We start from the raw sequence: 26,896 nt of genomic DNA, 5'->3' as shown, positions 1-26,896 counted from the left end.
CTCAGAATGCATTCCCCCACAGGCGTCACATGCAAATCTAAGCGCATTCAAACAATCTTCCATTGAATCACAAAAAGTTCCCCATCCAATTCTAATCCTGAGTATTGACTCCCTCCCAACCCCCCTATCCCTCTAAAACCCTCCTTCTGCCCGCTATCTCCTACATCCCCAACCATCCCACCTAAGGGTCCCCTATGGAATCATTATGTTAGACACCACCCACCGCATATCCCTCTAAGTATATGCATTTATAGCTTAAGTGACCAAAGCGACAGAGGGGGAAAAAAAAGGCTTATTCTTATAACAACTTAATTCAGCAGCAATCTCACAGCATTGGCCATACACCAGGCTAAGCCTCCAATCTTGGACCATCCAGCGCTCCCCAAGTCCAGTCCGTCCATGGGCTATCTCGTCCCAAATCTCAAGGCCTCCGGGATTGTACTGTGATCTCTCCCAGCAAATGATAATAATGGATCTCAAATCAATGATCTGGAATTTCTCCCCTGGAAGGTCCAGACTCCACCGAACGCAGAAACTCCTGTGCTTCCTCCATCATATAATAAACTTTGGTTGCTGTTTGATAAGTCACTCTCAATTTAGCTGGGTATTGCAGGGCAAAGCGTATCTTCAAGGCAAAAAGTTTTGAACACGCTTGTGAAAACCGCTGCCTTTGGGCTGCAACTGCTGCAGAGTAATCCTGAAAACATAACATTTTCTTGTTTTCATACTGTAATGCTAGGCCGCTTCTTAGCACTTGCTAAATAGCTGACATGTGCAAAATTAAGTAGGCAGCAAATCACTACTCTTGGTCTTGGTGGAGATGGTTGGTGGGGACCCACGCGGTGAGCCCTTTCCACATAGAGGTCCCCACGATAGGGTTGCAGCTTTAATTGCTGTGGCAGCCATGTTTCCAGAAAGTTCTGCAGGTCTCCCTCTCTCAATGTCTCTGGTAAACCCACAAATTGCAGGTTGGTCCTACGGGATCTGTTCTCTAAGTCTTCTATTTTTCTTCATATGTTGCCATCTTATTTTTCAGACGGGCACAATCCTCCTCCATTGTGGTTACCCGGTCCTCTAAGTTCCCACGATGCTGCTGGTACGCTACCAAATCCTTACTGAGCTGCCCCATATGGTCTTGTAATTCTTCTTACTTCAAGTTCGATTGGGCTCAGTCCAGGGGCGTAGCCAGACCTCGGCGGGAGGGGGGATCAGAGCCCGAGGTGAGGAGGCATATTTTAGACCCCCCACCACCAATGCCGACCATGCCACCACCAACTTTGCTACCCCCGAAAAAAGGCTTCCTTCTGTTTGTGCAGGACGTCAGAAACAGAAGGAAGCCTTTTGCGGGAAGAAGAGGACCTCGGCTGGCAGGGGTTGGGGTCCCCCGCCAGCAAAGGCAGGCGATGGTGGGAGGGGGACCAGGGTCAAATATATGGGGGCCCAGGCCCCCCGTAGCTATGCCACTGGCTCAGTCGCTTATCAAATAGTACCTCCATGGCTCCTGTTATCTCGGCTGCCATTTCTGCTACCCATGCCGAGCCGATTGTGGATGTGGCCGGGCTCGTCGGTGACGCCATTTGTCCTCGTGTGCTCTGACTTTCTCCTTCTCCTTGCGCGGTCCCTTCGCAGCCATGGTGCTTGTGAAAGTTTCTCAAACGGCTCCGGAGTCTGCAGGCAAAGATCTCGAACGCGTACGCAGGTCTTGTCAGTTGAAAAAAATGATGTTGACGGTGGGTTTAGCGGTGGGATGGCAGGAGCGGTGTTATTCAGCACTTGCTCCCGAACATGGTGTCACGTGACCTCTCTGGAAAAAAATATTTAATTTTTTTCTTTAGGGTGGGAGGGGGTTAGTGACCACTGGAGGAGTAAGGGGAAGTCATCCCCGATTCTCGCCGGTGGTCATCTGGTCATTTAGGGCACATTTTTGTGGCTTGGTCGTAAAAAAAAAAAGGACCAAGTAAAGTCGTCCAAGTGTTCATCAGGGACGCCCGTCTTTTTTCCATTATCAGCCGAGGATGCCCATGTGTTAAGAATGCCCAAGTACTGCCTTCGCTATGCTTCCGACACCCCCCCGTGAACTTTGGTCATCCCTGTGATGGAAAGCAGTTGAGGACGCCCAAAATCGGCTTTCAATTATGCCGATTTGGGTGACCCTGTGAGAAGGACACCCATCTTGCGATTTGTGTCGAAAGATGGGCATCCTTGTCTTTTGAAAATAAGCCTGACAGTACGGTCCATCCAGTCTGCCCAACACGGTCCGTGTTGGGTCCTAATAAAGGTTTCCTTTGGAGCATCTTACCTTGATGTGGTGACTGATCGCTTGATATTGGGTCCTTTCCACCCAATTACTGTTGTCTACTTTATACAGTGGTGGAAATAAGTATTTGATCCCTTGCTGATTTTGTAAGTGTGCCCACTGACAAAGACATGAGCAGCCCATAATTGAAGGGTAGGTTATTGGTAACAGTGAGAGATAGCACATCACAAATTAAATCCGGAAAATCACATTGTGGAAAGTATATGAATTTATTTGCATTCTGCAGAGGGAAATAAGTATTTGATCCCCCACCAACCAGTAAGAGATCTGGCCCCTACAGACCAGGTAGATGCTCCAAATCAACTCGTTACCTGCATGACAGACAGCTGTCGGCAATGGTCACCTGTATGAAAGACACCTGTCCACAGACTCAGTGAATCAGTCAGACTCTAACCTCTACAAAATGGCCAAGAGCAAGGAGCTGTCTAAGGATGTCAGGGACAAGATCATACACCTGCACAAAGGCTGGAATGGGCTACAAAACCATCAGTAAGACGCTGGGCGAGAAGGAGACAACTGTTGGTGCCATAGTAAGAAAATGGAAGAAGTACAAAATGACTGTCAATCGACAAAGATCTGGGGCTCCACGCAAAATCTCACCTCGTGGGGTATCCTTGATCATGAGGAAGGTTAGAAATCAGCCTACAACTACAAGGGGGGAACTTGTCAATGATCTCAAGGCAGCTGGGACCACTGTCACCACGAAAACCATTGGTAACACATTACGACATAACGGATTGCAATCCTGCAGTGCCCGCAAGGTCCCCCTGCTCCGGAAGGCACATGTGACGGCCCGTCTGAAGTTTGCCAGTGAACACCTGGATGATGCCGAGAGTGATTGGGAGAAGGTGCTGTGGTCAGATGAGACAAAAATTGAGCTCTTTGGCATGAACTCAACTCGCCGTGTTTGGAGGAAGAGAAATGCTGCCTATGACCCAAAGAACACCGTCCCCACTGTCAAGCATGGAGGTGGAAATGTTATGTTTTGGGGGTGTTTCTCTGCTAAGGGCACAGGACTACTTCACCGCATCAATGGGAGAATGGATGGGGCCATGTACCGTACAATTCTGAGTGACAACCTCCTTCCCTCCGCCAGGGCCTTAAAAATGGGTCGTGGCTGGGTCTTCCAGCACGACAATGACCCAAAACATACAGCCAAGGCAACAAAGGAGTGGCTCAGGAAGAAGCACATTAGGGTCATGGAGTGGCCTAGCCAGTCACCAGACCTTAATCCCATTGAAAACTTATGGAGGGAGCTGAAGCTGCGAGTTGCCAAGCGACAGCCCAGAACTCTTAATGATTTAGAGATGATCTGCAAAGAGGAGTGGACCAAAATTCCTCCTGACATGTGTGCAAACCTCATCATCAACTACAGAAGACGTCTGACCGCTGTGCTTGCCAACAAGGGTTTTGCCACCAAGTATTAGGTCTTGTTTGCCAGAGGGATTAAATACTTATTTCCCTCTGCAGAATGCAAATAAATTCATATACTTTCCACAATGTGATTTTCCGGATTTAATTTGTGATGTGCTATCTCTCACTGTTACCAATAACCTACCCTTCAATTATGGGCTGCTCATGTCTTTGTCAGTGGGCACACTTACAAAATCAGCAAGGGATCAAATACTTATTTCCACCACTGTATGTATACCTAATCTTTATTTGTCTTGCCATTTTCAGGGCACAGACCATAGAAAGCTGCCTAGCACTAGCTTTGCTTCCCAATCACGGGTGTTGCCACCCAATCTCCGCTAAGCTTCTGTGGATCCATTCCTTCTGCATACAATATGTTCTTTGATATATGTCAGTTTATCTTTTGCATATTCACTGAGGTTATCCTGAAAACCCAAGTGGTGACATGGGCGTTCAGGAGAAGGTTGGGTTGAGAAGCACTGATTTAGGTAATGGTATAGGAGGCTCCCTCAGTACACAGGAGATCTGGCACCAGTGACACTGCATTATTCTTATGTGCTCACAATTTGTAGGAAATAGGTTCAAATGGATATTTTCTGCTGCTGACAGTCAGACTCAAATCATACCTGCTGGTGTATCAGCTTTAATTGTTCCATGTGTCCTGGGAGAAAGGACTGTGTGTTTATCCACTGAAATATGCACATCAGGTTTCCTGGTGTCAGGTGTCCTTTCATCAAAGTTCAGTAACGTTGGCACTGAATTCTTTATCTCAGGCCTTCTACTATTTGGTAGTGGTCCCTGGACTGGGCTCACTGGAGCAGACACATTTGGTTTGCTAGGTTCATGCATGGTGGCATATAGTGGTCCCTGGACTGGGCTTACTAGACGAGGTACGTTTGGTTTGCTAGTTGGAAGTATGGTGGTATGTAGTGGTCCTGGTTCCACTGTGTCGACTTTACCCTCATATAATCTGGATGCAGTAAAAGCTGGGAAAAAAAACAAAGAATACACAATGAGTTTACTCTCTAGTTCACTTTTTCTATTCCTTCAAAAGTAGTAGCCATCTTAAATAACATGGGGCAGACCGTAATCAAAAGCATTTCTATGAACAAAACATTGCTAACGAGCAAAAATGGGGAGGGACAAGAACACAGAGAGGGATGCTGGACAGAGTAAGATAGGGGTGCAGAGGACATGGGGAGAGAGTAGGGACAGGGACACAGAGGGGAGATGGTGGACAGGGCAGACAGGGGGCACACAGGAAAGATGGATGGTAGACATAAAGAGAAAAGAAATCTCAAAAGTACTGGAGACTCTGGAGAGAGTTAAGTAAAACAGAGAAAAGCAGAAGACAGACACTAGGAGCATTGTATGCCCAACTTTAGACATGCTTCCGAGATGCGTGCACAAATTAATTGAACAATGAGCTCATAAAGATCAATAACTGGGTGCTAATAATCAATTATTGATATTGATGTTAATTGGCACCCATTAGAATTTATGTGTGCATCTGGCTACTCTATTCTATAGGGCAGGGCACCTAACTCCAATAGCACGTAAAGGAGGCATGGCCATGGAAGGACATGGGCATGTCAGGGGTGTTCCAAAATGTTACATACATTGGGCCCAATATTCAGACCGTGGGAGGTAGCCAGGCTGCCTCCTGCAATCAGTGCTGAGCAATGCACTGAAAATTGGCAGATAGATGGTTATATCATCCGATATAACCAGCTAGCTGCTAACCGTGAATTTTCAGTGGATCATGGCTGGCCATGTCCCGCTGAAAATTTGCGGATAGCCAGTTATGGGGCAGTTAACTGGCCAGGTGCCAATCCTGGCCCGTTAAATGCTTTTGAATATTGGATGGAATATCTTCTCACCTGGTTATTTATTTTCTTATTGGGATTTATTAGTCACCTATTTTTTTTAATGTATAAATCTTTATTGGAGCAATCAAGCAAAACAACAGCAGCAGCATGACATGCTCCATAAGTTTGTTATTCCAAACTACCCACAATCCCCCATCCTCCCCTTCCCCCTCCCAACAACCACTAAATACAATCTCCCAGATCTGTTGAACTGTTATCCAGATCTGAGAAGCAAATAAGAGAATGAGCATTGTAACAAACAGCTCAACAATTGCTTTTTAATGTATTTATAAATGACCTAGAGATGGGAATAACTAGTGAGGTAATTAAATTCGCCGATGACACAAAATTATTCAGGGTCGTCAAGTCGCAGGAGGAATGTGAACGATTACAGGAGGACCTTGCGAGACTGGGAGAATGGGCGTGCAAGTGGCAGATGAAGTTCAATGTTGACAAGTGCAAAGTGATGCATGTGGGTAAGAGGAACCCGAATTATAGCTACGTCTTGCAAGGTTCCACGTTAGGAGTTACGGATCAAGAAAGGGATCTGGGTGTCGTCGTCGATGATACGCTGAAACCTTCTGCTCAGTGTGCTGCTGCGGCTAGGAAAGCGAATAGAATGTTGGGTGTTATTAGGAAGGGTATGGAGTCCAGGTGTGCGGATGTTATAATGCCGTTGTATCGCTCCATGGTGCGACCGCACCTGGAGTATTGTGTTCAGTACTGGTCTCCGTATCTCAAAAAAGATATAGTAGAATTGGAAAAGGTACAGCGAAGGGCGACGAAAATGATAGTGGGGATGGGACGACTTTCCTATGAAGAGAGGCTGAGAAGGCTAGGGCTTTTCAGCTTGGAGAAGAGACGGCTGAGGGGAGATATGATAGAAGTGTATAAAATAATGAGTGGAATGGATCGGGTGGATGTGAAGCGACTGTTCACGCTATCCAAAAATACTAGGACTAGAGGGCATGAGTTGAAGCTACAGTGTGGTAAATTTAAAACGAATCGGAGAAAATTTTTCTTCACCCAACGTGTAATTAGACTCTGGAATTCGTTGCCGGAGAACGTGGTACGGGCGGTTAGCTTGACGGAGTTTAAAAAGGGGTTAGATAGATTCCTAAAGGACAAGTCCATAGACCGCTATTAAATGGACTTGGAAAAATTCCGCATTTTTAGGTATAACTTGTCTGGAATGTTTTTACGTTTAGGGAGCGTGCCAGGTGCCCTTGACCTGGATTGGCCACTGTCGGTGACAGGATGCTGGGCTAGATGGACCTTTGGTCTTTCCCAGTATGGCACTACTTATGTACTTATGCTGCAAACTGTATGTGACACTGCTATCAAAAAAAGCTCCAACATACACTGATATTTAGCCCAGTGGCTCGGATAGTTCCAGCAGCACGTATGATGGCATTCCGAAACCATGAGAGCACACACCATATTGAGCCATTGGGTCACATTAGAAGGGTCAGCTTGTAACCATTGTAACTGGACTGCACGTTTAGCCGTTCCTGCAAATGCACAGCAAAATGGCCATTTTGCTATGCGTTTGCAGGAACGGGATGATCTTGTAGCTAGAACCACTTCCCTGAGGAAGAAATAGAAACTTGGCCATGTTGGCGGAGGTTCTCCTGTGGCTTAAATGTTGCCATTACTAAAGATAAGTGCTGCTCTTAAGTTTACTTTAAGCAGTTAAAGTGTAGTTAAGCTATATTCACTTAAATTACAAGACAATATAAGAAAAAAAGAAGAAAATAATGTTTTAAAAAAAGCAAAAATCAAGCTTTTCAGAAGATATCTGGGTTGATCTATGAGGCGAAGGGGCGGGGAAACCCGTATTATCAAAACAAGATGGATGACCATCTTTCGTTTCGATAATACGGTCGGGGATGCCCAAATCTCAACATTTAGGTCGACCTTAGAGATGGTTGACCTAAATGTTGAGACAGTCGTCCCCGGTTTTCGCCAATAATGGAAACCGAGGACTCCCATCTCAAAATTGACCAAATCCAAGGCATTTGGTTGCGGGAGGCGCCAGCATTCGTAGTGCACTGGTCCCCCTCACATGCCAGGACACTAACCGGGCACTGAAGTGGACTTCACAAATTGCTCCCAGCTGCATAGCTCCCTTACCTTGGGTGCTGAGCCCCCCCAACCCCCCCCAAAAAAAAAAAAAACCCACTCTGTACACCACTACCATAGCCCTAAGGGGTGAAGGGGGACACCAACATGTGGGTACAGTTGGTTTCGGGTGGGTTTTGGAGGGCTTACATTTACCATCACAAGTGTAACAGGTGTGGGGGTGGATGGGCCTGGGTCCGCCTGCCTGAAGTGCTCCAGGGACCTGCATACTGCTGTGATGGAGCTGGGTATGACATTTGAGGCTGGCATAGAGGCTGGAAAAAAATATTTTTTTTTAGGGTGGGAGGGGGTTGGTGACCACTGGGGGAGTAAGGGGAGGTCATCCCCGATTCCCTCCGGTGGTCATCTGGCCAGTTCGGGCACCTTTTCGAGGCTTGGTCGTGAAAAAAAAGGGACCAAGTAAAATCGGCCAAATGCTCGCCAGGGAGTGGATTCCTGCAATGTTATCCTGTGTAAGAAGGTGTTCCTGAGACACTATCCTGTGGAAGCGGGTTCTTGTGAAGTCATCCTGTGCGAGTGGGTTTCAGAGACGTTATTCTTTATGAGTGGGTTCTTGTATTGCTATCCTGTGTAAGAGGGTGTTCCTGAGACACTATCATGTGGAAACAAGTTCCTGATAAGCTATCCTGTGTGAGTGGGTTCCAGAGACCATATTCTGTGTGAGTGGGTTCCTGTATCGCTATCCTGTAGGAGTGGGTTCCAGAGACCGTGTTCTGCATGACTGTGTTCCTGTCACGCTGTCCTAAGTAAGAGGGTTCCAAACGCACTCCTATTTGTGAGTGTGTGTGCGTTCCAGGAGGTGCCTAGCTGTGTGGGCATAGTGGAACCCGGGACGCAGTTGGGTTATTAAGCCACCCTTGCTTTGCTTCTGAGTTGTTAACCTCACTCCTGTGTTGCTCAAGGCTGTTCCTACGAGATTTCTCTGAACTGGGTTCCTGTCCTAACAGAGACTCGTCAACCACAATCCTTCTTTTCTCTGTGGTCCAAAGGCTCACAAGCTCCGGCCGTAACATCACCCCTGCCAGCCAGCAATAACCATGCTGTCCCATCCCACCCATGATCAAATCTGACCCCCCCCCCCCCACAACACACACAAATATATCTGATCCCTGTATTTGGCAGGCTGACCCCTAGCAATAATGCCATGATATTATTGCTAGGATCCACGGTGGCCATTTTGGATTCTGGAGTCATAGGGGCATGGACCCCTGGTAATGCCAGAGATGGGATCTTGGGTGGGGAGAGTTGTTAGGGGGCCTCAGGGAGGTATGTATATTTGCCAGCATTGCTATTAAACACCCTGCTTTTGGTGGAGCCTTCTTTACAATACTTGGGGAACTGTGAATGTTCCAACCTGTACATCCTAATTCCTCCCTTAGCAGCCTATGTAAACTGGGGCTTCACAAGCTCAATCTTCAAAGTTCACAGCACTTTTTATGCACACACTCTGTACCAGTTTTAAAAAGAGAAAAAAAAACTTTCCCTTGGAATGTAGCCTAAGAAAAAGTACTTTACACTTGCTTTTTGTGTGAGTACGTTTTCTTGCTCTCAATAGGTACGTTAAAATTTTCAAAAATACCTGCCTATTTCCAAACCTCAGCCCAGAAACGTGAAAATTAGCTCTACACATTTAGTAACATAGTAGATGATGGCAGATAAAGACCTGCACTGTCCATCCAGTCTGGCCAATAACTTGCTTATTTATCCAGTCTTACTCCAACTGAGATCATTTTCATATGCCTTTTCTTAATTCATATGCATTTTCCTTGTTAGTGACCCATATCTCTCTATATAAAACGCACCTCCAACGTTCGAATGAAGCCTCTGTTAGCCAAAAGTGAAGGGGGTGAGATCGCATTGTGTCTGCCCCGCCCACGCGTCAAACGTGATGACGTCGAGGGCGGAGCAATGACACTCATCCAATCGCAACGCTCGGCAGCGAAGCGTCAGGGAAGGAGGCGGAGCTCTCAACGTCTAGCCTTCCCTTCGCTGTGTTCCGCCTTCTTCTGACGTCAAGGATGACGTCAAAAGAAGGCGGAACACAGCGAAGGGAAACCTAGACGTCGGGACCACCGCCTCCTTCCCTGACGCTTCGCTGCCGGAAACGCCACGGAGGTACATTTAAAAACAAGAAAAAAAAATAAAAACCATGTTGGGGGGAGCGAAGAGGGTGGCCACAAAAGAAAAACAATGGGAGCGGGAGGGCACGGGAGAAACGACACCATGGATGCGAAGGGGGGGGGAAGAAGAGGGCGGCCCAGGCTGGGACATGGGAGAGAGAGGAGCATGGATGCAAGGGGGGGTCATGGAAGGGACACAGGGGACTTGCTGGAAAGGATGAATGGAGGCGGCAGGGGACAGAGGAGCATGGATGGGCATGGATTGGGAGGGCAGGGCTCAGGGAGAGAGGGCAATTGCTGGAAAGGGATGAATGGAGGGGGCAGATGGCCATGGATGGATATGGATTGCAGGGCAGGCCTCAGGCAGAGAGGGGAAATGCTGGATAGGGAAAAATGGAGGGGCCAGGTGACAGATGAGCATGGATGGGCATGGATTGGAAGGGCAGGACTCAGGGAGAGGGGAATTGCTGGATAGGGATGAATGGAGGGCACAGATGGGCATGGATGCATATGGATTGCAGGGCAGGCCTCAGGCAGAGAGGGGAATTGCTGGATAGGGATGAATGGAGGGGCCAGGTGAAAGAGGAGCATGGATTGGAAGGGCAGGACTCAGGGAGAGGGGAATTGCTGGATAGGGATGAATGGAGGAGACAGATGGCCATGGATGGATATGGATTGCAGGGCAGGCCTCAGGCAGAGAGGGGAAATGCTGGATAGGGAAAAATGCAGGGGCCAGGTGACAAAGGAGCATGGATGGGCATGGATTGGAAGGGCAGGACTCATGGAGAGGGGAATTGCTGGATAGGGATGAATGGAGGGGACAGATGGCCATGGATGCATATGGATTGCAGGGCAGGCCTCAGGGAGACAGCGGAATTGCTGGATAGGGATGAATGGAGGGGCCAGGTGACAGAGGAGAATGGATTGGACTCACACTTTCACTCTGACTCTCAAACACTCACTCTCACATACACTCTCCCAAACACACACACTCCGAGGAAAACCTTGCTAGCGCCCGTTTCATTTGTGTCAGAAACGGGCCTTTTTTACTAGTTTTCTATATTACTTGCTCCTATTACACTATCTTATCTGTCTATATGTTGCACTTTCAGTTATCCTTCTACTATCTATTAAGAGGATTTAACGTGTATTGGGTTGACATTGTAAGTAGCATAATTTAACATAATGTGTACTGTTTGAATATTTTTACTGCTTGAATTGTCTATTTCCTTTGTCTGGCTTAATCTTCCTGTGCACCATTTTGGATGAATTTCTTTTTTAAAAAGCAGTAAATAAATAAACAGATAGATGGACAGACAAAATTAATAAATTCCAGGCATCTCCCACCCTTTCTGTGAAAATTATTTCCTGATGATCCTCTTGTGTATCTCCTTGCAGCTTCATTTCATGCCCTCTAGTCCCTACTCCATATCTCACACTTTCCTATGCACTCCCTGTACTAACTGGGTTGCCTTTAATTTTTTTGCCTTTCTTTTTTTTTAACCCTTTCCAAAGGGAGAGTCAGCCATCCTGGATTCATTCACTAAGAGAATAAAGAGATTATGTTAAGCTTCTCACATGCCTAATGCATTTTTGCACAAGTTGTTTTTAATGCCATTAAGCATTACAATATATATAGTTGTGGGTGTACTACAATAAGGTACCTGAGACAGGATTCCATACAAATATTGTAAACTAGTATAAAAGGCCCGTTTCGGTAGGCAATGAAACGGGTGCTAGCAAGGTACTCCCCCCTCCCCTGCAGCGTCCCTCCTGTCTCCCCTGCCCCCCTGCAGTCACCCATCTGGTCTCAGGACCCCCTCCCCACCAACCCTCCTCTCCCCCTGCAGCCAGGCATGTGCAGCGGCCCTCCTCTCTCCCCTGCCCCCCCTGCAGCCACCCATGTCCAGCGATCCTCCTCTCCCCTGCCCCCCTGCAGCCACCCATGTCCAGCAACCCTCCTCTCCCCCTGCAGCTACCCATGTCCTGAGACCCTCCTCTCCCCTGCCCCCTTGCAGGCACCCATTTCCAACGACCCTCCTCTCCTTTCCCCTTGCCCCCCCTGTAGCCACCCATGTCCAGCGACCCACCTCTCTCCCCTGCCCCCCCAGAGCCACCCATGTCCAGCGACCCTCCTTTCCCCCAGCTCCCCCTGCAGCATCCCTTCTATCTCCCCTGCTCCCCCTGCAGCCACGCATCTGGTCTCAAGACACCCTCCCCACCTCCCTCTTTCCTGCCCCCCCTGCAGCCACCCATGTCCAGCAACCCTCCTCTCCCCCTGCAGCTACCCATGTCCTGAGACCCTCCTCTCCCCTACCCCCTTGCAGGCACCCATTTCCAACGACCCTCCTCTCCTTTCCCCTTGCCCCCCCCTGTAGCCACCCATGTTCAGCGACCCACCTCTCTCCCCTGCCCCCCCAGAGCCACCCATGTCCAGCGACCCTCCTTTCCCCAGCCCCCCCCTGCAGCATCCCTTCTATCTCCCCTGCTCCCCCTGCAGCCACGCATCTGGTCTCAAGACCCCCTCCCCACCTCCCTCTTTCCTGCGCCCCTTGCAGCCATCCATGTCCGACTCTCCTCTTTTCCCCATGCAGCCACACATGTCCAGCGACCCTCCCCTCCCCTCCTGCCCCCCCCCCCTGCGCATCACCCAAGCCCCTCCGTCCCGGCGCATCACCCAAGCCCCTACCCCCCCCCAGGCACATCAACCCCCTCGCCACCCGCAGCCGCCAATACTAACGCTGTCCGTCCGCTGCTGCTTCTCCTGTTGAGCAGCAGCGACCTGTACAAAAGAAAAAAGCAAAAAAATGATTTAAAACCTGAAACACGGCTCCGTAGACAGCCAGCTGGCATTGGCTTTTGTCTCTGCAGCCGCTCCTCCTCTCCCCTGTGATGTTGCTGCGCTCCTCTGGGGTCTTCCTGCAGGGCAGTGACGTGCAGGGGAGAGGAGGAGTGGCTGCAGAGACGTCAGCCAATGCCAGATGGCTGTCCGGATCCATGTTTCAGGTTTAAAATCTTTTTTTTGCTTTTTTTTTTTTTCCGGCCGCTGCTGCTCAACAGGAGAAGCAGTAGCGGCCGGACAGCGTTAGTATTGGCGTCTGCGGGTGGCAAGGGGGTTGATGTGGCCGGGGGGGGGGGGGTGGTATGGGCTTGGGTGATGCGCCTGGGGGAGGGGCTTTGGTGATGCGCCGAGGGGGAGGGGAGGGGTAGGGGCTTGTGTGATGCGCCGGGGCGGAGGGGCTGGGGTGTTGCGCCGAGGGGGGGCACAGAGAGCTGATTCGTGGGCAGGGAGAGGAGTAGGGAAACACACGTACTCCTCCCCCTGCCTGGCTCGTAGTGGTGTAGATCGATGTCTGCCCCGCCCTCGTGTGAAACGTGAAGACGTCGAGGGCGGAGCGATGCAATTGGTTGAGTTCCATTGCTCCGCCCTTGACGTCATCGAGTTTAATGTGAGGGCGGGGCAAACACTCATGGGCAAACTTTGATCTACACCACCATGGATTAGAACGTTGGGACTTGTGGAGGCTTCAATAGAACGTTGGATGTGCGTTTTATATAGATAGATAATGTTATCAGATAGACCATTTGCTACTTCTTCTGTACTGATGTTTTTTCCACAGATCCCACTATACATAAGTAAACTGCTTTGGACAAACAGGAAAGGGACAAACATCATCCCCTCGAGCCATACAACTACACAAATAAGCCAACACAATTTGAATGGCTGATATCATGTTCTCATTAGAATGCCTGGTGGATGGTAGAATAATATTTCTTTGTTTCAAGTCTTTGATTTAATTGCTTCAGAAGACTGTTAACAAGTCTGGGAAACAAAACATATAATTTGGTTATGGGCATCCAAATCCAAACAGCACAAAAATGAAACGACATGAAATCAAGTGGAGTGGTACACTCTCAAAGTTGAAAAAAGTGACAGATTCTTTCCCAGAAATTAAGGTAAATTAACTGTGAGACTTCCTCAAACAAACACCTGACAAAACATGATGGCTAAAAACTTGCACCAAACTGATAAATGAGAACCTCACATTAAAAGGATGGCAATCTCACTTTGACAAAGATATGGGATCTTGATGTGTGGATTTTTTTTTCTCTTTCTTTCTTTCTTTCTTCATTCACTATAGTTTAGCTCAGAGGGTCATAAGAACCAAGGCTTTCTGAACCCGACTTCTTTGGGGATGAGGGGTGGGTGGATGAGATGTAGTGGTCTATTCAGAGTCCTTTGGTAACTTCGAGATATGGTTTCATAACCATCCTGATTGTTAGAATGTAAAGGGCGGTACAGGGGAGTTTCGGAATAGGAATTTGGGGGATGAGGTAGGTTAGTGTATGTTCATTGCAGTCATATCACAAAATGAAGATGACTGTTATTGTACCTTTCTATTTGTTTATGGTTTGTATCATGCCATCAATCTTCAAAAAGTTCATTTCCATGGGTAAAATCTGTTTTCACCATGGAAATAGCTTTGAAAATTGTCCTCTGAAGGTACGCACAGGAGAGAAAAATAACATAGTTCTAATTTGACGGCCACATTAAAATGCAATTTTCTTTCAGCCATTTCTCTGTATTAAAAAGTAGTCTCACATTCATTCATGTTGGACTTTTACCTTTCTGAATATCCTTCTCCTGCTCCTTATTCTGTACTGAGCCTTTCTTCTCCACGTTATTCAGAGTTGATTCCTGATTCTTCTTCTGAATATCATTCTCCTGCTCCTTATTCTGTACTGAGCCTTTCTTCTCCACGTTATTCAGTGTTGATTTCTGATTCTTCTTCTGCTTCTTATCCCGTGTTTGGTACTGTTTTGAGGACTTTTGTTTTGGCTGCTCTTTTCTCTTTAATGGGTCTCTTTCTGTCCATTCTCTACAGGTTTCTCTGTGTCTGTAGTTACAAAGGAGCTGGATATTCTGAACGACCTCCATCCTCAGACCTCGAATCCGAAGCAGCTTTATTGCTATTGGGTCCAAAAGGTTGTGAGACCTCTTGCATTTAAAGAATCTACACTCCCCTCTGGTAAAAAATCGACAGACATGGAGTTTTCTACAGTTATCCCCCTCCTCACAGGCCTCAGCTTGCTCACTGCCCTTGTATTTGAAACACACCTGAAAAAGGAAGACAGAATTATAAGTCAGTTTTATCATACGTGAGGGTTGACTGCACCCCCAAATTTATGGGGGGGGGGGATGTTTCACCTCTCTTCTGGTTCCCTCCAACTTTAGGAAGGAGCTCGAACTGATATATGTGGGTCCAAAGAAGAAGGTGCTAAACCTCAGCAGGCTTCAAAATCTTGTGAGAGGGAGCCATCTCCCTCCAACATCCTCTGAGGGGAAACAAACCCCCACCCAGATTACTCCTCTACGAAGTGTTTTTTTTCCTGACAGTCAGTAAAACGTTGTGTTGTCATTAAAACAAAAATAGGTTGTCAGTAGAAATATATGTTGGGGGGGGGGGGAGTTGACAAATGCATCATGAAACATCATGAAAACTTCAATAAAAGATAGTTCCTATTATTTACAGGAAGCTATCTATCATTACAAACATTAAAAATAATACAGAGAACACATCATAAGAACATAAAAATTGCCATACCAAGTAAGACCAAAGGTCCATCTAGTCCTATATCCTGATTCCATGGACAAACCAGGTCAGAAATACAATACTTGGCAGGAACCCAAAAAGTTGCAAGATTCTATGTTACCAAACCCCAAAGATAAGCATTGATTTTCCCCCTATCTACCTTTCTTTACCTCCAAGAACTTATCCAAACCTTTTTTGAACCCACCTATGTTAACTGCTTGTACCACACCCTCCTGCAACGAGTTCCAGAGCATCTATGCATTGAGTAAAAATAAATATTTTCTTCTAATTGTTTTAGAAGTATTACTATGTAATTTCAGGGTGTGTCTCCTAGTCTTTGATTTTTTGAAAGAATAAACAATTGATCCACATTTACCTTTTCTACTCCACTCAGGATTTTGTGGATCCCCTTCTCCAACAAACATAGTTTAATAAACTGCAGCACGTTAAGTAATGTATTCCAGAATACAACATTTTCTCTGCTTAGTGGCCTCATAGTCATGGTTTTCATTCAGAAAGTGGAGGAAGAAGTTGCTTTCCCACATAATCATCAGAAAATCATCTACCATGTCACCAACTCTGAAATTTCCTGCTACATATGCCATGAGGAGGGTAACATCTGCAAAGTCTGAACTTTGATCTAAATTTCAAAGCAAAAAAATGCATATACTTTCACCGTGAAAACTGCCTGAAGATAAAAATGCTCACACACACATCTGCACCTGCGTTTGGTTTGGGTACTTTTTCTGACCAAAATGATGCATGCTTTTGAAAATTCAAACGCAAACATGGAATTCCAAACCCTGCCTGAATCCCACCCCAGCAATCCCTCCTCCTACAGTGGGTAAAAGTGCACACGTACATAGAAGATGGAATAAGACAGGCCACTGGGGCTATCCCCAATCACCTTTGTGCAGGGGCAGCCCAAGACAATCTGTCGCCCGAGGCAGAGATCAGATGCCACCCCTGCCCTGTCTGGCATCTCCCCCTTCCCTCCTCAACCCTCTTGCCTGCATTTAACTTATTTTATTCTTTTCCAAAAGGCAGCAGCGATTCCCATGCTGCCTTGCCGCTGGCACCGCCCTCATCGCTCTACTATGTCCTGTCTCTGAGGAAACAGGAAGTTGTTACATCAAGAGGTGGGCCACAGTAGGGACAAGAGGCCGGTGCCGGCAGCACAGCAGCCTATGGAAATCGCGGCCACTGCTGCCTTTAGTAAAAGAAAAAACTAAGGTAAACGTGGGACGAGGGTTGAGAAGGGAAGAGGAGAATGCCACTCCCTGGAGAGTGAGGTCTGATGCCCCCGCCTCAACTGGCCTAACAGTAGGGCCACCACTGCCTCTTTGTCTTATATGGCATCACTAACTAGAAAGCTTCAGTAAAGCGACAAAGTTTGGCTAGTAAGCCCCACAACCAAAAAGATATCCCACTGCTCCTGTGTGGAGGGTAATTCTATACAACAACATCTAGGTGCATATGCTCTACCTATTTTGTAAAGGCCATAACTGCCGGATACTGTATAGGTTGATCAGAGTTGGGAACACAAATTTGGGGCAGATCACTGAGCTAATCAGGCGCTAACAATCAATAACTGATGGTAACTGGTACTCATTTGGAGTTACGTGCAGATCAGCCCTACGTCCTATTCTAGAACTCCAAAGGGGGCATGGCCATGGCAGAGGCGTATCTGGCCTCCGGCGGTAGAGGGGGGCCAGAGCCAGAGGGAACATTTTAGCCCCCCCCCCCCGCCGCCATTACCGGACCCCCCCACCGCCACCAACAACTCTCTCCACCCCTCCTCCCGCCGCCAGCCCTCCCCCGCTGCCGTTATTTACTTTTGTGCCGAGGTCCGCTTCCTCTTGGGCCTTTAAAAATATTTCTTCAGCTGGCGGGGGACCCCAACCCCCTCCAGCCAACCCGAGGTGACGTCTTTCAAGTTCTTCATCCGCAGTGGCCGACGTGCTGGAGTTGAGCGGCTGAATCCAGTTCGGAGTCTGACCTCACACGACGTCCGAACGTCGCAGCGGGAAAGGGCTGGCGGCGGGAGGGGGGCCAGGGCAAAATCTGCGGGGGCCCAGGCCCCTGTGGCCCCACACAGATACGCCCCTGGGCCATGGGAGGGGCATGGGTGGGTCTGGGGCATTCCCAGGATTTAAGCGCGATGTTATCGAATAATGTCATTTGCATGCCTGCCATTAGTTGAGCACCAGTGTTTACAACGGCTTGAATGCTCATGCCCAAAGACTGGCACAAGATGTGCACTAAGCTAGTAGTCTGTAAAGCTCATTCTGCGCAGAGCTCCCTTTACAGAATAATATCTTAGTGAGAATCATCCCACTGCCTAAACACACGCTAACTCAGAACTACTGCCAGCCCAACACAGCTGGTGGTAGTTCTGCCTTGAGTGTGCGCCATTTTTTAAATACAGCAGCGCTAACAGGGCATCCACGCACGCTGCCCAGTTACCGCTGGGTTACTGTGGGAGCCCTTACCGCCACCTCAATGGGTGGGGGTAAGTGCTCCCTGCCGCATGGCCACGAGGTAAGAGGCCCTGGCACATGGGAAAAACAACCTCCACTGCTACTGCAGGACCCATTTTCCTGCAGCTTAGTAAAAGGACCCCTTAGTGAGGAGTAAATTTAAAACGAATCGGAGAAAATATTTCTTCACTCAACGTGTAATTAAACTCTGGAATTCGTTGCCAGAGAATGTGGAAAGGCGGTTTGCTTAGCAGAGTTTAAAAAAGGTTTGGATGGCTTCCTAAAGGAAAGGTCCATAGACCGTTATTAAATGGACTTGGGGAAAATCCACTATTTCTGGGATAAGCAGTATAAAACGTTTTGTACTTTTTTGGGATATTGCCAGGTATTTGTGACCTGGATTGGCCACTGCTGGAAACAGAATGCTGGGCTTGATGACCTTTGGTCTTTCCCAGTATGGCAATACTTATGTACTTATATCATCCCAGCACCTAACCTTGGGCACTGTTTACTGAATTACCTCCTATATGTTTCTATGAGGGGCATAATCGAATGGGGGGCCCAAGTTTTCATGAGGGTGTCCTCGCAGGATGGTCCCGTAAAGGGGCGGGGCAACCCGTATTATTGAAACAAGACGGGCGTCCATCTTTCGTTTCAATAACACGGTCGGGGACGCCCAAATCATGAAATTTAGGTTGACCTTAGAGATGCTCGTCCTTGGGTCGTTTTTGAGATGGTCGTCCCCGGTTTTCGGCAACAATGGAAACGGAGGACGCCCATCTCAAAAACAACCAAATCCAAGTCATTTGGCCGTGGGAGGAGCCAGCATTTGTAGTGCACTGGTCCCCCTCACATGCCAGGACACCAACTGGGCACCCTAGGGGGCACTGCAGTGGACTTCAGAAAAAGCTCTCAGCTGCATTATTATTTATTCCATTTGTATCCCACATTTTCCCACCTCTTTGCAGGCTCAATGTGGCTTACAATACTTCATGAATGGTGAAATTACATTAGTAGATAGACATTTTGTGTTACAGAGTATCTTGGGTAACATGATAATGGCTTACAGTGTATCAAGAATGGCGGAAAAGCATTAGAAATTAGACTATTAATGTTACAGAAGAATCTTAGGGAACATGTTGATGATAGAACATGGAAGTAAAATAGTAAGTAGGAATAGTGTGGAGGAATGGTGTGTGTTCTCCTTTATTGATCATATCTCCCTTACCTTGGGTGCTGAGCCCCCCAACCCCCCCCCCCCAAAACCCAAAACTATACACCACTACCATATACCTTAGGGATGAAGGGGGGGCACCTACATATGGGTACAGTGGGTTTCTGTTGGGTTTTGGAGGCCACAAGTGTAACAGGTAGGGGGGGATGGGCCTGGGTCCACCTGCCTGAAGCACACTGCACCCACTACAACTGCTCCAAGTACCTGCATACTGCTGCGATGGACCCGAGCATGGCATTTGAGGCTGGCAAAAAAGTATTTTTTAAGATTTTTTTGAGGGTGGGAGGGGGTTAGTGACCACTGGGGGAGAAAGGGGAGGTCATCCCCGATTCCCTCCGGTGGTCATCTGGTCAGTTCGGGCACCTTTTTGATGCTTAGTCGCAGGGCCGCCGAGAGACTGGGCCGGGCCCGGGACAAGGCCGCCCCTGCCCCCTCCCCCAGAGGTCACTGCCGCTCCCCCCTCCACCCGCTCCCTTCTGTCCGCCACCGGGCCGGGCCCCTGCACTATATGTAGATCCTTCAAAAGGTAGTGTGTCATGATTTAGGCTCTACACCTTTTCTGATGTTTTGGTGCCACCTCAGTAAGGCCAAAACATAATCTCTCCACTGCAAAACACTATACACAAACTTGTGCAAAAACTCACTCATAACCTTACCAAACCATAACAGCACTAATTCCAAGGACAAGACGAGCTACAACCTTATGCGTGGAAAGGCAGCACTATAATTACACCAGGCTCTAAAACATCAGTACACAACCTAATGAAAAACAAAACAAAAAGGGCTGCAAATACTACACACTAGCAGAATACTGTACCTTGATCACACGTGAAAAACACATGGCAACAGATATGACACAAGGAACTAGAAATAAAAAAAATATGAGGCCAAAATACTGAACTAGAAAGCTACCTCAAGAAGTCAGACTCAGCATGCAGCAATACTAGAAAAATTGAAACTTGCATGAAAAATATCACAGATACACATCTCCAAAAGCTGACATATTCCAATTAATAAATTCTGAATAAAATACTTTTTTCTACCTTTGTTGTCTGATCATAATTTTTCTATTCGCTTTGGTCCCGTCTTCTGTTTTATGTAGTGTCTTCTTTCCATTTGCTATTTTTTCTCTCACCATGTCCACCATCCTCCTGTGTCCTTATGCGTCATGTCTACCACCTGTAGCCCTGTCCCTATCCTTCCTCAAGTTTCGGCATCTGTCCTGAAAGTGTTCCGATCCAGCCCTTAAATTCAGCAATTTCCCCTCCATACATATCCAGCATTTCTCCTCTCTCCCTTCCCCTCCATCCATGTGCATCTCCTTCCTTTTTCTTTCCTTCCCTTCCCTTCATACTTGTCCAACATTTCTTCTCTCTTCCCTGCCCTCCACTCCATCCATCCATCCATCCATCCATCCATCCATATCCAGCATTTCTCCTCTCTTCCCTCCCCTCCATCCATGTGCATCTCCTTCCTGACTTCCCTCCCCTCCATCCATCCATGTCCAGCAACTCTCCATTCTCCCCTGGCCTCTCCTCCATCCACGCATATCCAGTAAATTTCCTCTCTCCCCTGCCCCCTCCAATCATCCATCCATGTTCAGCAATTCTCCTCTCCCTCCTGCCCTGCGATCTCTTCTCTCTCCCCCCTGCCCTCCCCTCTTGTCCAGCGATCTCTTCTCTCCCCCCTGCCCTCCCCTCCCCTCTTGTCCAGCAATCTCTCTCCCCCCTGCCCTCCCCTCCTGTCCAGCAATCTGGCCCCCCTCCCTCCGTCCGAATTCCAAGGCCCCCCTCCGTTCCTCCCTCCGTCCAAATTTCAAAAGCAATCTTCTCACTTCGTCGGGGTTACGGCGACAGCAACACACAGTGAAAAGCATGCAGGCTCTCGCTTCAGCCTTCACTTGTCTGTCTCTCAGCTCTGGTCCCGCTCTCATGTCCTGTTTCTGCAAGGGCGGGACCAGAGCTGAGAGACAGACAAGTGAAGGCTGAAGCGAGAGCCTGCATGCTTTTCACTGTGTGTTGCTGTCGCCGTAACCCCGATGAAGTGAGAAGATTGCTTTTGAAATTTGGACGGAGGGAGGAACGGAGGGGGGCCTTGGAATTCGGACGGAGGGAGGGGGGCCAGATTGCTGGACAGGAGGGGAGGGCAGGGAGATTCTCGGCGGCCATTTTGAATATCGCCGAGACCGTCAGGAAGCAGTGAGGAGCACGGAGAACAGCGCGATGGGCAGGAAAGAGGGGGCTCTTTCCTGCCCCGACGTCACTAGACCACCACGGAACGTGGGATCGTGTAAGTACGGGACGGCAGTCCAAAAACGCTACCTTCGGACTATAAGACGCACCCCCCCATTTTCCTCCCAAATTTTTGGGGAAAAAAGTGCGTCTTATAGTCCGAAAAATACGGTATGTTCATGTATGTGCCAGTAACAATTGATGTTTATGTGGTATTCTAGAAAATGCATGCACGAGTGCCAATTCCACTCCCATGCCAACTATTCAATGCTCTTGTGGAAGCCTACATATATGTCACATGAAAGTAAGCTTTATGGGGCCAATTCTATAAGGAGCCACTAAATCTAAATTGGCCACTTGTCAATTCCAGTATCTTGCTCATTTACACGTCTCAAGCCTGCGCATATAAGATCTGAAACATCTTCAACTGATCAAGAACATGGTGGTGACAGTCAAGAGACAGGCCCATGCACCCCCCCCCCCCTACTTAGAGAAAAACATTGGTTACCGGTAGCCTGCAGAACCTATATAGAATTCTTCCACTAATATATCAAATCCGTTCTTCCACTGTGATAGGCAGTATATCAAATAAATGGACCTCAAACTTAAATAACAATATTCTGTACAGATGCTACTCTGTAAGGGATAAATTCTAAAAGTAGCACCTAAAAATCGGCATCATTTAACATGCTTAGCACAATTCTATAAGGCGTATATGTCCTTTATAGAATCACACTTAGGGCTAAACTATGCCTAACTGGAGGCGCCTGCAATTAGGCCTGATATAAGCAGGCTTAAATGCCAGTGCCTAACTTAGGCGAGCTTTGGCCTGATCCTGTATCAACACATATAAATTTTTTGGGTACGCTCCCCAGAAACGCCCCATCCTCACCCCCACCCCCAAATAGTTACGTGTTAGGATTTAGGCGCACTCTGTTATAGAATCGGATATGTGCATGAATTCTAATGATTGTCAATTAGTGCTGATAATTGGTTATCACCCAGTTATCAGCGCTGATTGGCTCATTACTCAATTAAGTTATGAACGAAAACTGGGCAGAACTTGTAGCACAATATATAGATTCTGGGTTTAAGTGCATCACCCAGTTATCTGAGCTGACTGGTTTATTACTCAATTAAGTTATGCGTGGAAATTGGGCATAACTCGTAGCGCTATATATAAAATCTGGGTTTAAGAGTATAACCCAGTTATCAGCACTGATTGGCTCTTTACTCAGTTAAGTTATGTGCAGATGTTGGGCGTAACTTATAGCGCTATATAAACAATCTGGATCTAAGTGTGTGCCATTCTTCAATAGCACACACTATACAGGTAGGCATTCACATCAGCAGAGTTTGGGTGGAGCAGGGGTGGGGCAAACAATTAAATACAGAATGCTACTGTATAATTTATGTGCATTCTTTGGCAAAATAGGCATGAGCATTTACACTAAAATATGCTTATATATTTGACCTGTTACACTATCAGGCTTATTTTCGAAAGAGAAGGGCGCCCATCTTTCGACACAAATCGGGAGATGAGCGTCCTTCTCTCAGCATCGCCCAAATTGGCATAATCAAAAGCTGATTTTGGGCGTCCCCAACTGCTTCCCGTCATGGGGATGGCCAAAGTTCTCGGGGGCGTGTCAGAGGCGTAGCGAAGGTGGGACTGGGGCGTGTCTAACAGATGGGCATCCTCAAGCGATAATGGAAAAAAGAAGGACATCCCTAATGAACACTTGGCCAACTTTACTTGGTCCTTTTTTTTTACGACCAAACCACAAAAATGTGCCCTAAATGACCAGATGACCACCAGAGGGAATCGGGGATGACCTCCCTTGACTCCTCCAGTGGTCACTAACCACCTCCCACCCCCAAAAAAACAACTTTAAAAACTTTTGTCTTTTTTTTTTAGAGTATGGGTGAAGGACGTCCTTCGCTATGCCTCTGTCCCTGCGACGGCAGTTGAGGATGTCCTTTGCTATTTATTTATTTAGATTTTGCTCACACCTTTTTCAGTAGTAGCTTAAGGTGCAAGACCAGTGCTCTAACCACTAGGCCACTCCTCCACTCCACTCCCTTGAAATTTGGCCATCCCTGTGGGGGGGGGGGGGCAGTTGAGGACGTGCAAAATGTTTGAAAGAAGTACGTCCATGCCTTCGTTATGCCTCCACTGACACACACAAACCTCCCCCCCAGAGACCTGCATACTGCCCCCCCCACAGGGATGGCCAAATTTCAAGGGAATGGAGTGGAGTGGAGGAGTGGCCTAGTGGTTAGAGCACTGGTCTTGCAATCCAGAGGTGGCCGATTGAAATCCCACTGCTGCTACTTGTGATCCAAAATCCAAATAAATAAAGGGGGTGTCTGAGGCATAGCAGGCATGGATGTCCTTCTCATAGAAACATCCAGGCATGGACATCCTTCTCACAAACATCCACATTTTGGACATCCTCAACTGCCATCGCCATCGCAGGGATGGAGGCATATCGAAGGACATCAACTGCAGTTGCATGGATGAAGGCATAGAAATATCCAGTGTACCTGAATGTAACTCACCTTGAGCTACTACTGAAAAAGGTGTCAACAAAATCTAAATAAATAAATAGCAAAGGACATCCTCAACTGCCGTCGAAGGGACGGAGGCATAGCGAAGGACGTCCTTCACCCATACTCTAAAAAAAAAGACAAAAGTTTTTTAAGTTGTTTTTTTGGGGTGGGAGGTGGTTAGTGACCACTGCATGCCTTTTTCCATTCAGTTAGTGCATCAGTTAGTCCACTGCAGTGCCCCCTAGGGTGCCCGGTTGGTGTCCTGGCATGTCAGGGGGACCAGTGCACTATGAACGCTGGCTCCTCCCATGACCAAATGACTGGATTTGGTCGTTTTTGAGATGGGCGTCCTCGGTTTCCATTATTGCCGAAAACTGGGGACGACCATCTCTAAGGTCGACCTAAATGTTGAGATTTGGGCGTCCCCGACCGTATTATCGAAACAGAAGATGGACGCCCATCTTGTTTCGATAATACGGGTTTCTCCACTCCTTTGCGGTGACGTCCTGCGAGAAAGCCCTCAGGAAAACTTGCGCACCCCGTTTGATTATGCCCCTCCACGTTCTATAAAGGAAAGTAGGCGCCTATTTTTCTTTCTAGAATAGACTCCAAAATGGGTGTTTTCTTGATGCCTAAAAATGGTGCTTTTATAGAGTTACCTTCTTTTTCTGTGCACCTATCGTACACATGTATATCACTGGGCAATTTTATAAGAGTAGATCAACAAAATACAGACTCAAGATGAACCTGGATCAATTATATCAACCAACCGCACAAGGGTCCAAGCTACCAACAAACTCTATTTCTTTGAATAATTATTATTGTCTTAAATTATCAACAACAAATCTTCTTGTGTTCTCAGACATATTTTCTTTTGCTTAAAAATGGGGAAAAGGACCTCAGCAACCATTTGGAATGCAGATATCTACATTTTTCAATTGTTTTGACTTTATGTTCCTTTTTCTTTCATCGGCTTGTCTTTTGCAACCCAGTCAAAGTGTTTTTATAAATACTTTTGACTGGATGCTCTTGAAAACACAATGGTTCTTATAACCAGGGGTTCTCTCAAGTGGAAGCAGATCCTGTAGCAGTACATCTCACCTCTGGTAGAAATGAGGAATCATTCTGGAGCAACAGCACCCGCAGCTCCTCTTCGTTGAGCCCGCTAATTTCATTGGCCTTCAGCACAGTTTTGTTACACTCCGAGTGAATATCGTGGGACAATCTGCAATGAATCCTGGAAGGGAAGATAAGTATGAAATAATTCCAAGGAACAAGTATTTCACCCAAATATATCCAGACCCACAATCCCCACTTTACCTTGTCTTTTAAGGGAAAAGATGGAAATTTGTGCTTTAAGCCAGGGACGTAGCTACGTGGGGCAACGGGGGCATGGGCCCCCACAGATTAAGCCCTGGCCCCCTCTACATTTGACCCCCCCCCAGCTGCCGAACCACCGGTGCCACTGACCCCCCCCCCCCCCAGGTACCTTGTTTGTTGGCAGGGATCCCCAACCCCCACCAGCCGAAGAGTCTTCTTCAGTGCCGGTTGACTCCGGCGCCTTCACTGTGTGATCTGTTTCTGACGCCTTACGTCCTGCATGGGGCTACATACAGGATGTGCACAGCGCAGGACGTCAGGCGTTCGAAACAGATCATCACACAGCGAAGGCGCCAGAGTCGACTGGCGCTGAAGAAGACTCTTTGGCTGGGAGGGGGTTGAGGACCTCTGCCAGCAAACAAGGTACCTGGTGGCGGCGGCGGGTTTTGGCGGCGGCGGGGCACCTGGGGGAGGCGGCTAAACAATGCCCCTCCACCTCAGGCTCTGGACCCCCCTCCTGCTGAGGTCTGGCTACGCCCCTGCTTTAAGCTTGGCAAAGTACTGATACAAAAACATAGAAAATCTCAGAAAATAACAGGAACTCTCTAGTTGCTCAGTCCTGATGCAATACTACGAGGTCACTGACCAGGAAAGGGATCTAGGTGTCATTGTTGATGACACATTGAAACCCTCTGCTCAGTGTGCGGCGGCGGCTAAGAAAGCAAATAGGGTGTTAGGTATTATTAGGAAAGAAATGGAAAACAAAAATGAGGATATTATAATGCCTTTCTATCACTCCATGGTGCGACCACACCTCTAATATTGTGTGCAATTCTGGTCACTGCATCTCAAAAAAGATATATTGGAATTAGAAAAGGTACAGAGAAGGGGCGAAGAAAATGATAAAGGGAATGGGATGACTTCCCTGTGAGGAAAGGCTGAAGCGGCTAGGGCTCTTCAGCTTGGAGAAAAGACAGCTGAGGGGAGATATGATAGAGGTCTATAAAATAATGAGTGGAGTGGAATGGGTAGACGTAAATCGCCTGTTTACTCTTTCCAAAAATACTAGGTCTAGGGGACACGCAATGAAACTACAAAGTAGTTAATTCAAAACGAATCAGAAAAAATATTTCTTCACTGAATATGTAATTAAACTCTGGAATTCATCAGAGAATGTAGTAAAAGCAGTTAGCTTAGCAGGGCTTACAAAAGGTTTGGATAGCTTCCTAAAAGAAAAGTCCATGAGCCATTATTAAGATGGACTTGGGGAAAATCCACTGCTTATTTCTATGATAAGCAGCAAAAAATATATTGTACTGTTTTGGGATCTTGCCAGGTACATGGCCACTGTTGTAAACAGGATGATGGGCTTAATGGACCTTCGGTCTGTCCCAATATGGCAATACGTATGTTCTTTCTCCTTATATCCTTGTGTGTAAGGCTCTCCTGTGCTTATCCCAGATTTCTTGGTCTGTTACTGTTTTCACCTCCACCACCACTGCTAGAACACAAACAAAACCATGATCTTCCTTTTCTGCTGAAACTGAGATGTGACTGAAATTGGTCATTCGATTTCAGCAGAAACTGAAGCCAAAAATGAAACTGTCCCCTCCCAAACCCCCACCCA

General features: G+C 47.4%; 1 protein-coding gene across 2 annotated transcripts in view; it reads right to left on the bottom strand.

Annotated features, from left to right (window-relative positions):
- LOC115478063 (zinc finger CCCH-type antiviral protein 1-like) overlaps positions 1 to 26,896 on the bottom strand; it is a 108,600-nt gene that overhangs the window by 71,089 nt on the left and 10,615 nt on the right. For both annotated transcript variants that reach the window (XM_030215294.1, XM_030215295.1), the window contains exons 2-4: positions 25,051 to 25,186; positions 14,487 to 14,979; positions 4,357 to 4,716 (exon numbers count right to left, since the gene is read on the bottom strand). In XM_030215294.1, coding sequence (XP_030071154.1) covers positions 4,357 to 4,716; positions 14,487 to 14,979; positions 25,051 to 25,186 — 989 coding nt within the window. The remainder of the gene's footprint in view (positions 1 to 4,356; positions 4,717 to 14,486; positions 14,980 to 25,050; positions 25,187 to 26,896) is intronic.

The sequence above is a fragment of the Microcaecilia unicolor genome, chromosome 9 (genome assembly GCF_901765095.1).
Source record: "Microcaecilia unicolor chromosome 9, aMicUni1.1, whole genome shotgun sequence".
In the NCBI taxonomy this organism is placed as follows: Eukaryota; Metazoa; Chordata; class Amphibia; order Gymnophiona; family Siphonopidae; genus Microcaecilia; species Microcaecilia unicolor.
This window is presented reverse-complemented; position numbering and strand designations above follow the sequence as displayed.